The sequence below is a fragment of the Xylocopa sonorina genome, chromosome 12, assembly GCF_050948175.1.
Source record: "Xylocopa sonorina isolate GNS202 chromosome 12, iyXylSono1_principal, whole genome shotgun sequence".
In the NCBI taxonomy this organism is placed as follows: domain Eukaryota; kingdom Metazoa; phylum Arthropoda; class Insecta; order Hymenoptera; family Apidae; genus Xylocopa; species Xylocopa sonorina.
The window spans coordinates 4986277-5003886 of NC_135204.1; the positions used below are offsets into that span (position 1 = coordinate 4986277).

General features: G+C 38.2%; 1 protein-coding gene across 1 annotated transcript in view; it reads right to left on the reverse strand.

The window, feature by feature from the left end:
* The window catches only part of LOC143430035 (spondin-1), a 31673-nt gene that overhangs the window by 11414 nt on the left and 2649 nt on the right, over window positions 1–17610 (reverse strand). Inside the window, exons 2-6 of the mRNA XM_076906005.1 lie at window positions 11866–12067; window positions 1473–1716; window positions 908–1094; window positions 589–753; window positions 137–391 (exon numbers count right to left, since the gene is read on the reverse strand). Of these exons, the coding sequence (XP_076762120.1) occupies window positions 137–391; window positions 589–753; window positions 908–1094; window positions 1473–1716; window positions 11866–12067 (1053 nt within the window). The remainder of the gene's footprint in view (window positions 1–136; window positions 392–588; window positions 754–907; window positions 1095–1472; window positions 1717–11865; window positions 12068–17610) is intronic.

The following is a 17610-nucleotide window of genomic DNA, read 5'->3' on the forward strand; positions in this document are numbered from 1 at the left end:
CTGAGCGAATCTACTTGCACTTTTCTCCATCTACAGTTGTGTCTGCCATTTTAGTATTCTCTTGGTATCCAGAGGAAACAAAATGAAAATTCCACAGGATTTTTTAAGTATCGTTTAATTAAAAAATGTTACTTACCAAATACGTTATTCCACTGTCCGTACCAGCATCGTAGGGATACAAATTCAGTTCTTTGTGCTCGATCCAAGTGCAATTCAGTTGGCAGAGTTCCAAACCCGAGACTCCGACAATCCAATCTGGCGAAGGGTCAATCATGGACACCAAAGACATAAGATGGTGTTTCCGATCAACACGGAAGACTGCGAAAGTTTTCCCGGTTACGTTGGGGTAACTTATTCCCCTGGCTTTAATTATAGTCCTGATGTGTTCACTCTAGGAAAATTGCCGGACAAAAACATTTCTCTGTTAACATTCGTCACTTTTTAATAGCATTAATCTGTTGTATGGTCTCTTATTGTTCGATGTATCGTGAAAGTTTATAGTGCCTGATAAAAATGAACTAATGCACGTGGATAAATTCGATGCTACTTTTAATAATAGAATATCATCGTTGTATCGAGAGTATTTACTTGACTTTTTAATTCAGACTCTAGTTTCCTGGTCGACCCAAGCTCCGCCACTTGTCGCAAACCGCTGCTGGCTAATCCATTGTACTCCCAGAATCTGTAATCGACTGTATGCGATGCTCCAATCACGTCGGAGAACCGAATGAGCCAACCTTTGCTGGGAAAATCCTGCGCAATTAAACGAACAGAAATATTATTTCACAGTATTCCACCGTTGAGAATTTTCCAAAATTTTAATTTTCAGCTTCGCGAAGGGAAAGCTCAGATTTCATCGATAGCGGCTCGACGGATTTTCTATTTTATTTGCCGATCTCTTACGTGCCTTGGGATGAGTATTTCTGGACCAAAGTCCTTCGAAAGTAACTTCGTACTTCGCCTCCTCGCAGGCGCAGCACTTCCTTAGTACCGTCCCCTGGTCGTCCGCCTCGACTCTCGAGTCCTGACATATTTTTTGCGTCAAGTTGGGATCGTCCATGAACCACGTATCGGGCGTCTCGAATATCGTCGCCCTGTAGGAAAGAGAAGTGGATGGCACGCGTTACGAATGGTCTCGCGCCTTCTGCATCGCATTAACTCGACATGCCAGTGTTGGACAAGCGTTACATATACAGTGATCAACGAAAATAATCGAACACCAGTGCAGTCTTAAATTGTTATCTTTTTCTACGCGATATTTGGTGCTGAAAGATAGAGTCCAAGGTTTTGATTGTGCTTGTGAGGAATAGGAAAAATTGTTGGATCATGCAGTGAATGTTCTCGATGTAAAATCGATTTTTATCGTTTATAAATATTCGATGTCGAGCTATTTCTATTTCTAAGACGTGTAATTATGAAATTTCGTGCTCGCACGCGTCGTTCTTATGTTTGTTATTAAAATATCCCTTCACCTGATAAATATGCAACCGCTACCTTCGGAAGGGCTGGTCCAGGCCACGCTGATCTCTTCCTTGGGCATCATCGTGGTCTCCATCACGGCGTTTGGACAATTTTCAGAGTATCTCATCAGCGTCTCGTCTTGGAGATCGAAGACACCGTTCTCCGCCTCGTCGTCTTCGCTCTCCGGCTCGGCGGTGATCAGAAACCTCGTGAATTTCCGGGGTATTATGCCCATGCTGTCTGCCTCTACGTTTACTGAAAGAGAACGTGGCATTTTTCTAATTTGCGAATTTAAAATGTACATTCGAACATCACCATTTTTTACTTAGACTCTGTCCAATCGAAACTCTTGCGAACCTTGTCAGATTTATTTCATTGCAGTGTCAACTAACAATAAAAGTGTTGGTCTGGTTAAATTATAGTCAAATCTGCAATAATACTGCAATAAATTACTAAATCGCGTTTTTAAAACAAGGTAGGTAATTTCAAACGAGCATTTCTGTAATTAAAAAATGGAACTAAAACTTTATTTGGAAATAAAATTTATTGCTTCAGAGAATTCAAACGTTTTTGAATCCAAATAAAAATATCTGTTTATGATATCGCATTTGTTTCGATTTACTTGAAAAGATGCGTTTATTCGGGTCGACTCACGGGTTCAGAATAACGTACAATACTTTATATCAGCACGAGAATTCGTTTATATTGTGACGTATTGGTGCCAGAAAATATGGATTAAAGCGAGTTTATTGTCTGATTTCCCATTCTTAATTAAGCAATCGTACATTTCCATTATACGGGGGCAAAGGTACATAAATTGTTCCGATTTTCCTCGGGAGAGAATTACTTTTACGCGTATATCGCAGCATTGTTTAAACGCACCCCTGAACTCTATGCATATTTATTATCGCAACGTTTACAATGTGCCGTGTGTAAATGTCTGCCAAAGTTCATTAATTCAGATGGCTGGCAATTAAACGATGCGATTCTACAATCTTCTTTTTGCAGACACGTAATAATACCATCCACGTATGTTGCATAATATTTACTATAATTAACAATAATTAGAACGTGTACTTTATTGGTTTTAAAAGTACTAATTAATTCAGAGTCGATACGGTCAAATATTAACCGTTTAATTTCGTTTAAATACCTTGGATTGATCAATATACGAAATTAATAAAATATCACAAATAACATAAGAGATGATTACTTTTTACTGGCACTGTATAACACTCGAAATCGTGAAAGACCAAATAAGAACTCGGTTCTGTTAATATTGGTTCAGTCGAGTGCGTTTTGAATTCGAACAAATTTCGATCTGCCTTTCTTCGCGCGGTGTTTGTTTGAAAATCGGCTGGCGGCTGTTAAATGAAACAAGCCTCGTGGAAGTTCGTGTTTATACAATCTCCATGTATCGAAGGAATATCCGTGTGCCGAAAATAGAAATATAGAGGCTCGTAGCTCTGTGCCCGGCTAATTATAACTCGGATTAAACACGGTATTCCGTGAACGTGTCGAGATATCAAAGAGGCACGCGATTTTTTCACGACGGCGTTTAAAAAGCCATCGCCGCTCGCCCGAAATAAGCTGCAGGGATCGCGTTTGATAAAACGAACACTTCCGATTAAATTTTACGCGGATTTGTACGCGCGCGAACGAAGCTCGAGCAGATTTAACGAAATTAACAAAAAAAAAACTGAAGTATTAAAAAAAAAAAGAAATATATATCGTGGACGATCGATATTTAATTTTCGAGCGAGCGAACGAAATTCTGATTTATAGTCAGATCGATGAATCTCATATTTATTATTATCTGGTGATAAATCGTTAAAATCGTGCCACCTTTAACTTACGTGTTGGAGTTACTTAAATTCGAGATTACAACACGGAGATTGCCTTCGTAGCCTCTGATGAATTCCTCGATAGAAACCCACCCTCCATGTGACTGGTGTTTATGCAAATACGGCTGAAAGTCATACCAATCGATAGAGATTCCGAAATTTCGGTCAATAGCAACAACTTATGAGGTACGTATGTATGGAAATGGAGGAGCGCGGTCTACGAGAGCCCAACTTGCTGAGTTCTCGCTTCTCTGTGAACTTGAACGACTTTCCAACCACCGTGGGTATGGACTGCAGGTTCCTGGCACACGAAGCGTCGCTTCCATTCGATTTTGCGTTGGTAACTACCCGTCTACCGGGTGGTTCACGCTGTTGCACCGATGTCCAAGTCGTATCGAGCTTTTGAACGCGATTGAAGAGTTTGAGAAGAAACTACCCAAGGCAACGCAGTGTAAAATGGTATTTTGGGGTGATACACATCGTTTTGGGAAGCAATGATTCGTTTTGTTTGAAAAATAAGGCACAGTCGCGTCCTTTGAGTTCTGTGTCGAAGACACGGAACAATGGACGAGGATATATGCCGCAACTGTAACAGGTCACCTCGATCCGCTTGCGAGAACAATGAAAAAGCGATATACCAAGCGTTCAGAATTCAACGGGGAAATGTCTCAGCATCCGTTGACGTAATCTTGCGTCATTTGAGCATCTATAGTCGGTTGCTGCTCGACATAATTCCACGTCACATTGGGATCTATAAATGATCGGCGTCAACGTAATCGCGCGTCATTTTATATTTGTATCGCGGCGGATAATTTTTGCAATCCGCGTCATCTAACGATTAATTGATCTATAAAAAGCATAAATGATCTATAAAAAGCATAAAAATGTGTTGGTCTGCTGCTATTTTGAATTTTGCATCGTGTACAGGGATTTTGACTTGATTGCAATTTGAAAAATTATTTTTGTTGCTCGTTTGTCTCTTCTAACTTCTTAAAATGATTCAAGGTGTCCAGTATAATTTTTAAAAAATTATAGAATGTGTTGATACCTTGCAGATTCACTGTACAAGTGGAAAATATTACTCTTTTAATTTTTGTTAGCAGGCTTAGTGTCTGTAAAACAATTATTATCATAGTTATACGTATTTAAATTTTATTAAAATATACAAGGGAGGTTTCGCGAAAACTGATCTAATTAAATATTTTTCTGCAGTTGCGAACAGAAGTTACTCTATTTACTCTAGCTTTGTGAATCACCCTATATACAACGGGGACGTCACACGCAGATGTTTAGAGCATTTATGGCTTCCGGTATTACGGGTCTTCGTAAACTGCGTCTACTTCGAATACTCAGTCGCCACTTAAAGGTTGATCACAAATATTTTTTCACGCGAAATGTAATTTACTTGTCCACCAGAGAGTTGTACAAATTTTACTCGAACGTACGTTTCACTCTGCCTCTCGTTCCCACAGTTTCCATTGAAAATATATAACCGAAGAATATATATTCCGCATACAATAAATAAAACGTGATATACACTTTTAATAAAGTTCCAGCATTTTGTATTATACAAAAGTGATGATTCGTTGCTTTTCATCTGATTTATCCGCAACGGTTGCAGTAAAACCAGTGTGATATACTGTTTTATAAAATTTTGATAATATTTCTTTCATAATATCGCTCACGTATCGCGAGTGTAGTCGCCTCGATTTTTATTTGAATTATTTGACACGGAGAACGAATGCTTTGTTAACTTCTAGAGTTCATCTGGATAAATGTATGCGAACATTAATTTTTATAAAAATTAGATCTGTTAAGATCTGCAGTTTGACTAATAAATTTAATGAGCTGTTCCTGGCATTTCATTTCAGAACTGTATCACGAACGGAGTTCTTGTTGCAGAAGTGACGTACTCGAGCAGAGTGATCGCGTGAAGAAAATTGCATGCCCAATGGAAACTCGAAGGACTTAGTAATTATTCACCGTACCAGCGTAAACTTTGTTACCTAGATCTCTGACGGCGCCAGATTTAGCCGTGATTTTCAGGTTAAATAATTGACTTGCATTCTATGTCTGGAAAGGTCAGCCGTTCTACACCATAGAAATGCAATTAAAATTTAACCAACCAATTACCGATTCGATTTCATCTATAATTCAGATTTAATTGAGTCGCGCTGAAAATTTCTATTCAATTCGATTCAATGGGAGTAATTCTAATGAATTTTCCAAGATTCTCGCAGATCAGATGACAACTTCTCGAGCAATTTATTTTTAAAGAACGACTAATAAATTTAACTATTGTCGAGATGTATTTCAATTTCAAATTAGTTAAAGGTTTTATGCGTTCTTGAAGAATATGAGATTCCTAAAATTTTAATATTTTTAAGAATTGTAGATTTAACAAATTTTGAAAGATTTTTAAATTGAGGGAATTGAAAAGTTATATTATATGAAATAAAATATTTCAAGCTTTTGAAATATACAAAAAATGTACAGAGTATGTATATTAAAGAACAAAAATTTCTAACTCATTTGTCCAACAACAAAACAATATCAAATATTTATTTTCAACGTACAAGTACAAACTATGGAAAGCTTAATCTGATTATGGTTGCCTGTCATAAACGCTAACATACTCATCGGGTCTAGGTTAGGTCTAGGTCAAGTCTGGCTAGAACCACTGTCATTTTTTCGCCCATCACCTCCAAAAAACAAGTAAACATTTAAATCGCGAACGTTCCCTGAATGCGATGGGATTTGAATAAATCCTGTCCCGAAATTCCGAGTAATATTGCGTCAACAATCAATGACTCGTGACCTCCCGCGATCATTCCCATAACCCTGAATTAGAAGAATTAACTGCGAAAAAGGGGGGAGGGAAAACAGAGTTAAATGAAACCTTCGCCGGTGTATCGCGTTTCCCACGCTGCCGCGCAGAAACTGAAAGTAAAGGAACCTCGCCAAGCTCGATTTTGCGATTGTGCCCCTCGGAAAAAATCTTGTTTAAGGTGGCGTTCGTTAATCTGCTAATGTGATTAGGGACGACACTTCTAAGGCGCGTTCTGAGAACGTCGCACAGTTTCCCGATCGTTACATTTTTATTTGTTGTTCTCTATTTTTCGTTCGTAAAGGTTGCGATAACTTTATTTATTAAAGCGACAATTAATTATAGGACCTCTCTGTAGTTTCTTAGTAACAATTGTTGATTAAAATTGAACGAATAATAATTTTTAAGCGGCGTTTTTTCAATGATGTTGTTGATTGAGAAAAATAATCGATAAATTTTCTGTAATTAAAAGACGAACTTAAAAGAAACACGTAAGATCGTAAGTTAAACTATTAATCTAATAAAAGATGAATAATTAATTTAGATTATTCCTGACATCAAATGATTATTTATTCTGATTAATTTTATAAGAGAATTGAAGTTGAGTTATTAAATTTTGAACTTCATCTTTCCACAATTATAATTTACAAGAATATAAATATTGATTATTTGTTTTATTATTAATTTAATTTAATCATTTTAATTATTACATCTGATGATATATTTATTTTATTTATTTTTCTCTTAACGTCACAGCGTTGTTATAATTATCGTAAAGGAAGAAAGAACATGTTTGATGGGGCAAATTTGTTCAGCTAATTCTAGGACAAGCAGAGCTTTTCACCCTGTGCACTCTCGAGAATTTAGTTGTCACGCAGCATGATCGCTTCTCCGTTTACGCCTTTAGAAACCCTTCGAAGGTAAATCGCAGAGATTTGTTGTCTGCGTGACAAGGTTTAATCGAATTCACGATAACGTGAATCCTCGTCATCTTATCCCATCCCCTAGGCTACCTTCCCTTTCGATTTTCTCCTCGCTTAAACTTTGTACACCCTATTTCTGCAAGATTAAATCTCGGAATTTTTCGTAATTCCTCCCCTCGATAGAAATTCAGATATCTTCCACATTTTTGTGCGAGATTATTTAAAAATTTCAAGTTTGTACCAACTTAAATCTTTATTAATTTTTAACCAATAATTCGATATTTTTATCGTAAAAGAAAAACGAATATTTCATTCAAGGAACCTTCGTTTTTCATTTTACAAAACAAATCAATTTTCATTCCTCTTTTTTTAAGGATTTCATTTTAATATTTAGAACAGAATGGAATTCTTCATTAATTCTTTACTTATAATTTTGTTTGACGTTAGATACGAGTGTTATTAACTCGTTTTTAAAAGATAGGAAAAACGTTATCGTGGAGTAGTAATCTAAACAACTTTCTTCGACGCCTACAAAATGTAACGAAACGATTATTCTTCACCATTGTGCTGTACTCAGAGTTTAATCAAGTGGGTTGAACTTTTCCTGTGCTCGACAGCGTATAATTAGGTTCAACGTTGCAATTAAATTACGAGCAAGCTTACGTTATTATTTATGTCTCTTCGCTGGCACTTAGGGCAATTTAACCTGGGGGAAAAAAGTGACGAGGCGAGGAACGTTTACGCACGCGAAGCGCTATACGCTGTTTCCTGGAGAATTGTTTCGGAAAGGGGAAACAAACATTTTTTTTCTCGCAATAAAACGTTTTTGTTTGCTCGACGATTCAGTGGGTGATATATGGATCTATTGGTGCGTTGAATATGTTTGAACATTAGCTGAACGAATATAACAAACAACGGATATAAATTTCGTTTGCCCCGGTACTGTTTATTTGTTATTTCGTATTTTTCCAATTTGTTAATTTATAATTTTCATTCAACATTTTCAGATAAAGAATTTTTGTAAATTTCACATACGAAGAACATTTTATTTATTATTTTCAGTGCTAATAGAAATAATTTCTGTGGTGTAGAAAAATAATAATTTTAGGAAATTTTATTACAAAAATGATGCTTTAAATAATTTTGTCAGTCGTTATTACTGGCGATTATTATTAAACTCGAATAAAAACGTTTATCCTTTCGATACGCGTACGTTGCTCTTTAAATTAGTTCTCGAATCGTTAGACCATCCAACGCGAGTACGAGATACCAAGAGCTTTTAATTGCACCACGGAGAACGTAGCAATTCACTTTGCACGGTACACTAATTCGTTACGTTTTTTGCTAACGCAGAGTCAGGAACTTTCGCGTGCAGGGATGAGCATAAATTACATTCTCCGCTGTCTGAGCGTTATTGTCTCTTCCCACTGCGCTGAACCCACTCCGGCGACGAGCGGGACGGAAAGAAGACGCGAAGTCCGTCATCAAAGTCCCCGCCATCTTGCCACAAGTTAAATGCAGCTTTGAAAATTAAACATCCGAGTGTTTTAATAAAACCCCGGTGAAACTTTTTACCGCCTCGATTCATTACTACGTTCCATCGATGCGGAACTTTCGAAAGTGGAATTGTATCTTCGCCTCGAGCGAACTTCTTCTTCGTTTTTCTAATCATAACTTCGCAACAGAAATCTATTCTTATGCTTCGAAGATCCTGAAGCGATCTTCGATCATTTGCCAATTTCTGCTCGACAGATCGCCAGCGAGAGATCGAGATTCAAGTTTGATCGTTTTTAACGATTTTACGCGACATTCCATTGTGGCAGCCCTTCGACACTCGCCATTAGGGGGACAACGACACCTACAGTCTCTCAAAGGCAGAGGTTTTCTATTTGTTTCAATATATACCACTTCTTGACCTATTTCTACAACATACCCGCGTCTAAAGCAGGGCCTTCTAGGATAGCCTTACCCGACCCTACAACATCTTCGTGTCTAAGGCAAGGCCTGCTAGGTCGCCTTACTGATGAGTCCACTAGTAGGCTCAGGACAAAACGTTCTTCCCTCTTTTCCTTTCATCTTTCCTCTTACATCTCTAGCAATCAGTTTCAAACTGACAGAGGTCACCGATCAAATCTATAGAAAACCGCGTGTGCCTTTGGGGAACTGTAGGTGTCGTCGTGCCCCTAGTGGCGAGTGTCGTAGAACCACCATCACGCCGTTATTCTGAAATCCAATCCACGCACTCTGTGGATCCGTTGAACGACATCCACCGATGCCGCGTACACCTGGCCTCTAGCCAGCTTGTTATTACGTAACGCGTTAATTCACCGACCCGCCGGAATTACACGCGTTAGCAGACGCGGATCGTCTGCGGGCCGCGTCGACCGGCTTAATTTTCGATAATTGCATCGCGCGTTTCGTTCGAGAGCCGGACAAAGTGGATTATACGCGAGCCAGCCCCCGGGGCTGCCGGCCGATTAATCGCGGAGGAGGCACGCGAACACTCCATCGGGATCGATCGGCTGTAATTGACAGTGAACCGCGCGGACAGCCCCCTGTGCGAATGAAGAATGGTCCTGTGTCGCGCGTCGTTCCACTCTATTTTCCGTCAGCAGGGCCTTTGCGAGGGGGGGGACGAGCCGTTTCTCAGCCTGGTGGATGTAAATCCGGGATAGGGCCACGCGGGTGTAATTGCGATCGACGAGAGATCGAACGGCGGGGCTGGGAAGCGACAGGAAGAATTGATTCGCGGGGAGGGGAGGATATAAATGTGAGTTCGTTAAGTGGGCTCGAGGTATTGAATTTGTGAGACTCGCGGGGGATGGAAGTTTAAGCGTCCACTGGTGTAAGTAGGCAGATAATCCTGGAGCGAGCAAGCACGACTCTTGTCAAATGAGACGGAGAGGGTATGCGTGTTCAACTCGCGAGGAATAGAATTTCAATGGCTCATTCGTCGGAGTAGATTCGATCGACGTGAGTAGGTGAATTCGCCTAGCGGTGGGGATATTAAATTTGTGGAATTTGGGTGGAACGGAATTTCGGGGGTTTACTGGTGCTAGATGGTAAATATCATTTGGTAGCGAGTGACGAATGAGTGTGACCCTGGTCGATTGAGGAGGACGTAGGAGGAGTAGCGTTGGATTTTTGAAAAATGACATTTCATCGGTTGACTGAGCTATTGGGTTACCCGGTCAACTGGGTAAATCCAATTTGAAATTGAGCGCGAAGTAGACGCGAGTTCGTCCAGTGAAATGATAGCGAATTTACAAAAATCTGGAGATTTAGAATTTCCAAGGGTGTCCGATGATTTAATCGGATCCAATTCGTGGGGGAAGTTTCGTGCAATGAAATAAGGCTACCGAATTTTGCGAAGTTGCGAGGCAGAGAAATTCGGAGTTACTACTAAATTTCAATCTAGGTGTAAAGTAGGAGTGAAATAGCGGCGAGTGTGTTGGATCAGACAGAGACACCGAATTCGTGGAAATTGTTAGAAATAGGATTTCGAGATTGATGTAGATTTAATCTAGGAGTGCACGAAGAGAAAACGAGTTTGTAGAGCGAGATGAACGTGCCACGGTGGAAACTGCGAGACACTATTTGGATTTTCGAGAGTTGTGGGATTACAGAACAACCAGATGTCCACTACTTTTCGAATAACCTCCATTTACTGTCAATATGGCTACTGAATATACTATCGAGCGAGTTCACGATTATGTGGCCAGTGGAATTAGAATAAGGACCATTCTTTTATCATGAATCCACCATTCAGGCTATTCTTCTGGGTATGAAAGTTGACCACCCCTGTTAGGGGGTGGTTTTGCAGAAGACGGTGATTTTCGACGATCGTTGAATTGCCATTGTGCCCTGAATGCGACGGCAACCCACACTAGGTAACAATATGTCCGAGATTCCCCAGTTTTTTCGATAATTACCGTCATTAGCTTCGTGAAATGCAGCTCGAGGGAAATCTTTTTCGATTGTCTATTCAGAGTTCAATGGCGTTCCACTGCGAGATATATCGATGGTACTATTACACGAGCGATGGTCCATCGTGAATGAAAATATGGGAAGTGTTAAATCTAAATGATATCTAAAATTTCTTTCGATATTTTAAAATGAAATAAAATGTTAAAATTCTTTACTTTTTTTATTTTTTAAATTATATATTTCTACTTTCTTGTCTATTCGTGTTATGTTGTTAACAAGTTTGTTTCGCAATGAATTTAAAATACAGAAAACAAGAGTAACCTTTTTCCGTTGCTATTATTCGGATATTTAATTAATAGTCAGGCTCGAATAATTATCTCGTCGCGATCATCAGGTAAACAATTCAACAATTTGCAAACTGCGAGTTCATTCAACTATTCAAAGCAGTCTCGAACCAAATTAAAAGTTTCCCCGACCCGATTCAAATCTTCTCCTCAACTTTTCACGACAAAGTTCATAACTTTAGTGTCGCTCGCGTCTTAGACAAACCAGTGCGTGAATTAATTTTTCCGATCTAGTTAAAGCGTGATAAAATGTGTCCTTTAATGACTTTTATGGAGAATGAATTATTAAAATACGATTACTTTTTAATATCAATTTCAGGTACTTTAAAATATGAAAATAATGTTAACTACAATTGGCCAACATTTTTGTAGTAAATGAAATTTTGTAATACTTCTTTTAAAAATACTTTAACCAATTTTTATTAATAAGAGAAAATTTCCAAACATTTTATTGGCCATCAGACGCAAGAGTTATAAAAGCAATAAATATCTCAGAAATGAAATATCAAACTTTCATGAAGTTATTTGAAGGCACTTACCGCTGTATCTAGTATTTGGCATGTAAGAAAAGACCATTTCCGTTCGGTTGAACAGGGTGACGAATAGGTGGTACTTCCCCTCAGCATTTGAACGTGGCATGGTCGTGCCGTCAATGACTCTGCTACATTTTGATGCACTTGTACTTGTCACTGCCGCCAGCAGCAACAAAAACCCGCGGATATCCCTTAAGCTTTTTATTATCTGCGAAAAATAAGCACAAGATTATTAACTAAATTACTAATAACTAAACTATATTTTATGTCACTAACATCATGTTACATTCAAGAAACTTTTACTCCTCTGTTCTTTTCAAATAAACTGAAGATTAGTTAGCTTGAATTCGAATTGAACTTTTTAGAATAGTTTGCGCTAGAAACATTTCGAAGGTCGTTCAAAATGGCGACAAAGGGTGGCCGCTCGAGGATCAATAATTTCTATGTTGTAAATTGGATTAACGGAAACGTTAATGCGCGAAAAGATTTTCTCTTTTAACGGGAAATTATAGTTTAAGAATTATTATTTCAGATCGTGGTTCTTTCGCTAACCGTGACACGGGAAATTATTTCGAAGCGGGGCGAGAAAAAGCCTGGTAATAAACGACAGTGCTGGAAATGACATTCCGGTTAAAACTTCTTCCCCGGGCAGTTGTTCGGATTAATCGACGGTCCGCCGCGAAATTGTCGAAAACTGGCGCAGTAAATAAGAATGATGCGGCACGGGCGAGATTAGGATCGGAAACCGATTGACCCAATTTACCCGTGAACACCCGCGACAGATGGTGGTATACGGAGAGTTTTCATTTCTTTGCTAGCCGCAGAACGGAAAAAAACGAAAGTTTTAACTATACTTTCGAGCGAAACTGTGCGAACCCTGTCGTATCCTCGACACAAATTTTTTTGTTTAATTCCGATACTCCCGTGGTATCGATACTTTCGCTCGTTACTTGTATAGAGAAAAAGTACCGATATCTACTTAGTATGGACATCTACTTATATCGAATTAAAATTAACACACAGATATTTAAGAATTTTATTAGAATAATAATTATCTTAAAATAATTTATTAACGGGAATGGAATTTTTTACTAGCGTTTCATCTTTATTACGTTAATGAAAAATGCTGTTTTTAAATGTAAGTAGATATGTAATTCATTAATGTTCAAATAATAATGATAATCACGTGGAGTTGAAAATTTATATCAGATTTTGGTGCATTTTTCGGTGCAAGAATCCTTTCGTATTTCACGTTAAAAATGTAGAAGAGTTTGTGCAGTTTTCTTGGTCACAATTTATTGTTATTACCATGAACTGAACCAAAACCGACAAAACTCAAATGAAACTTTATTTCATTTTGTATTTCGAATATTTGAATATTTTACATATACACTTTGCTTCGAATATTCGAGCATTTCATATAGTTTCGCGTATCGCATGGATTCTTGTACTTTTCACATATAGAAAGTTCCAGTAAACGCTGAAACATCAACGTTGGTCGGTTCGCGTGCATAAATGGCGCGTGGAAAGTTTCAGTTTGACTCGTTTCGCTTACGTGCCCCATTCAATCGGGCGATAACACGATTTTCCCTTACATAACGCCCCCGTATCGTCGACGTCCGCCACGATGAAGATCTTAGCCGTGGCGATTGCAACGAATCCGTTTACGTGGCCTCAGGAGGATCAATGTCGTAACAGCCGATGAGCCACGAATTGGAACCGCGAAATGTTTCGTCAAGTAACTTCCAAACGACTCGTAACATTTTTTTCTGGACACCACTTTGTGGCTGGCTGCTTTCCGTTGCAAGATGTATCATTTCGAGCTATTCACCAACGAAAAACGGTTTATGTATGTCACGTTATGTGCAATACAACTGTGACCTAATTGTTTGTGCTTTTCTTGATATCTATAAAATTGAAAAATGATTTTAATTTTCGAATTGTTGGTCTTTTTAACGTATTACATTTCGTGTGCACGGATTTTTGGGTTTGTTTAAACGTTAAGTTTCTAGTAATAAATAATATTTATGCAAGTACACGTAGTATTTAAGAAGGTACGTACGTGCACATATTTTTTTGCTGGCTTTTAATTCATTTTTTTACATTCTCTTTTCTGTTTTAATTTATACAGGGAAAGGAGGAGAATGATATTGGAACTATATACGTACGTGTAATCGCACATTTAACTGTCGTAAAGAAGATAAAATTGCGTTTAAAATTGTTCAATCTGGCAAATCTGTTTCAGACACCAAGTTTTGCATCATCTTGCGTAATGTGGATTAATGGAATGCTTTTTGTAATGCCGCTACGCCATATTATGACAGAAAAATATGAACGCTGCAGGAATTCTCTTTGTTACACCGAATTACCTCGTGGCATTAAGTGTGAATAACAGTTTGTAGATCCTTACGAATGCAGTAATTTAATATGCCCATCTACATTATATATTAATTACCCAGTAAAATTATTTGCAATTTAAGTTATTGCATTATATAAAATGCATATTGCCTGTGAGTAACAACAAATTAAACAAGCAAAATTTATACCATATTCGGAGGAATTTACGTCAATATTGTATATTTAAACGAGTTAATATCAATAAGAAATTAACATCGATAGCGATTAATGAACCGAATAATTTCTATTTAATTACGTGGATTACTTCGCGCGCAATAATTATTACATCTCATAATATGATACATAATTTTCCACAATTAAATATTAAATACATACTTCAATGAATAAACACGCATGTGTATCGACGAAGTTGTTACAAGTAATATCGTCGATAAAAGTCAATTTTATCGTGACTTCCATTTAAACGGCTCGAGGTAACCTTCCATCCTCCACTACATAACCTCTCTTTACCACGTCTCAGCAAGAATCAAAAAGATCCTGTAAACTGTAAGATCAAAAACCCTGTGTATCGCAATACAGTTCATACGGAATGCAGAAAGTTGCAAGCTCACCCAAGACCGTTTACCATCCGCGTGTTCCACCGCGACAACAATGAATGAAATCGATCATCCAACGTCCGCGTCAGATAAAAGACGTCGCGTCGCGACGCGATTCAACCGCGTTCCGCGCCGCTAATTACGTAACGGGCGTCGCATTGTGCGACGAGACACGAGCCAGCGGATTCGCCAGCACGTATTCGAAATAGGGAATGTCAGTTTGCCGGATGCTGGCTTCTATTAAATTAGAATACGAATATTTCGCGGCGAAGCACGTGAACGCCGGGTCAGCCCGTGGCGCCTCTCAACAACACGTGCGGGAAAACGTGTGTTCGTACTACTTGGGAGGCTTACACGTATGGGCTGGCCACTGGCTGACTCATCTTGGCAAACGCGGCGTCGAATGATTGCCCGAATGCTTTTCTCTTTCCTTCGTGCGTGGCACCAGTCCAATGAATTGTCTGTCAACCAGCGATGGGATCGAGCCCAGTGCAAGTACGCCTCGAGTGTGTTTTCAGTAGACTTGAACTTGCACGGTGTGCAAGTTTTAAAGAGTTTTGTTATTTAGCATCAGTGAAGGTATTAGGTTTTTCCAAAAGGAATGTCGATTTTTATGTGGTTGGTTTATATATTGAAAATATTTATTTAAAAATTATATATATAATAATATTTGTAACCAAAATAAAGAGCAGATTCTATGCTTTAAAATGATCTATATGTTGACAATATTTATTATAAAATTTATCTAAATTTCAAAGATAAGATTCAACCATATTAAAACGAATATTCTTTTTGCATCGACCTAATAGTTGACTCCAAAATGTCTCAATTGAAGTAACTTGAAATTATTTTACTCATTCTTTAAATTTTCAATTGTTTTACTTCCTAGAACTTTTTTGTTCAGATCTTCTTCTTTTTTTTTCAGTGATATTTGTGTACATTTGAAATCTCCATTCAATTTCATCAAAGAGATCATCCGAGTTCATCTAGGAATTGTAGCATGGCCGAGCTAGGGTGTCTCAATTTGATTTACAACCTTAATCCATTTAGTATTTTTTCAACGTACGTCAAATCGTAGAATAAATACGATTTATGAGTGTCCCCTGATATGAGTGTCTCTGATTTGTGTATAGCGGATATTTTTTAATTTAACTGATCGAGTGACATACACTTTTTTATTCAACAAAAAGAAAAGAAAAATTCAATAATATTTTGCATAGCAAATAAAGCATATTTTTCTATTAATACATATTCCTTATCATGCTTGGTAAGAGACAAAATACGTAATAAATTTCATATCAACTATAATACACACTAAATTTCTTATCCTTTACATACCTTCCATTAATTAATAAACTGAACCCTCTTTCTTTTCACAAATTCATCCAATGTAATTCTTTAAAGAAGCATTCATTTTCCATAAACCAAGCGATCAATCTTGACGCAGTTGATCAAATTCCTCGTATTTAAAAAAATGTATCTGTTCTCCACTGTACCCGATATCTCGCAAATTCTGTTCAAGTTCAATTGGTCAACTATTATTGAATTCCACCGAAAGTTCGTAGATCGCGTAACGGCGCACAATCGAACAATAAGCCAGCTAGGCCATAAATCTGGCGTGTCTAAATAGATTGCTCGAAGAGTGTATATACGCGGCATATAGGGCGGGGTATTTGACTCGCGTCTGGCGTTCTGCCATTCGCGCTATACCCTCGACCGCAGAGCGCCGAGAGGAATTCAAACAATACCTCGCTAAGCCACGACCATGATTTTCCTGTAGGCCGTGTCATTATTCGAGAGTTTACGCAGCTCTGTTCGCGAATTCCATTCGCGTGCCCCGGCTCTGTTTTCATTTACGCCAGCCCATTTGTAATCCCTCATCGCGCCCCTCCAGCCCCGCGGGGTTCATCCCTGTGGCTTATCGCGCGGACTCGTGCAGTTCATTTCGCTTTTGCTACGCAGCTCGGACAAGTGATTATCACTGTTTCTGGTGTTAAACAATCCTGACGCGACTCGGCATAATTTACACCAGTCGGTGTTCGTTTACCTAGTTTTTGCGTGAACGCACGGTTACAGCCGTTGGATGGATTTTTAGTTACGATTTCCGTTGCTGCTCGACCAGAATGGGAGGAACGATTCTAGAAGACAAGTTAAGAATTTAAAAATTGCGTAGTTTCTTAGAAAAATAAGTGTGAAAATCCGAAAGGTGTACATGTGATAAAATTTTATCTAGCTAAGTGTAAAAGATCGTATCGAATTGACTTATGGTTGCTCCCCATTAAAATTTTATACCTCGTTTAATTAAATTTTAAGCCCTTCAAAAATGTTCAACCTCGTTTATCTCAAGAACGAAGTATCAAATGAAATTTCGTTACTCTTGATTTTCATCTTATTTTATTCCATAGAATCACCTTTTCCCAATTAAATAACTTACAGATCTTTTTTTCTACTTTTTTGCATTTCTGCATTTTCTCTGCAAAGTAGAATGCAAAAAACTGTTGAAACGATACCCGTTTGTTTATGAACCGAATCAGCAGGACCCAATAACCCAATGTAGCGGATTCAAAAATCATTTATTGTTATTCATTTCTCTGTGACAAAACTAATTTATTGCTAAAGATGAACATTTTCTCAGACATCGAAGAATCTTTGGCTCCAAGACTGTTACTGAATTTTTCCCACCGGAATCGCGAGTGAAGTCTAAATTATTCGTATTATATGACGGTAGGTAAGGAAACGAAGTTGGGGAGCGAATGAAGCGGAACAGAAAATGGGAATTGCATCGAGCAGAGTGAAA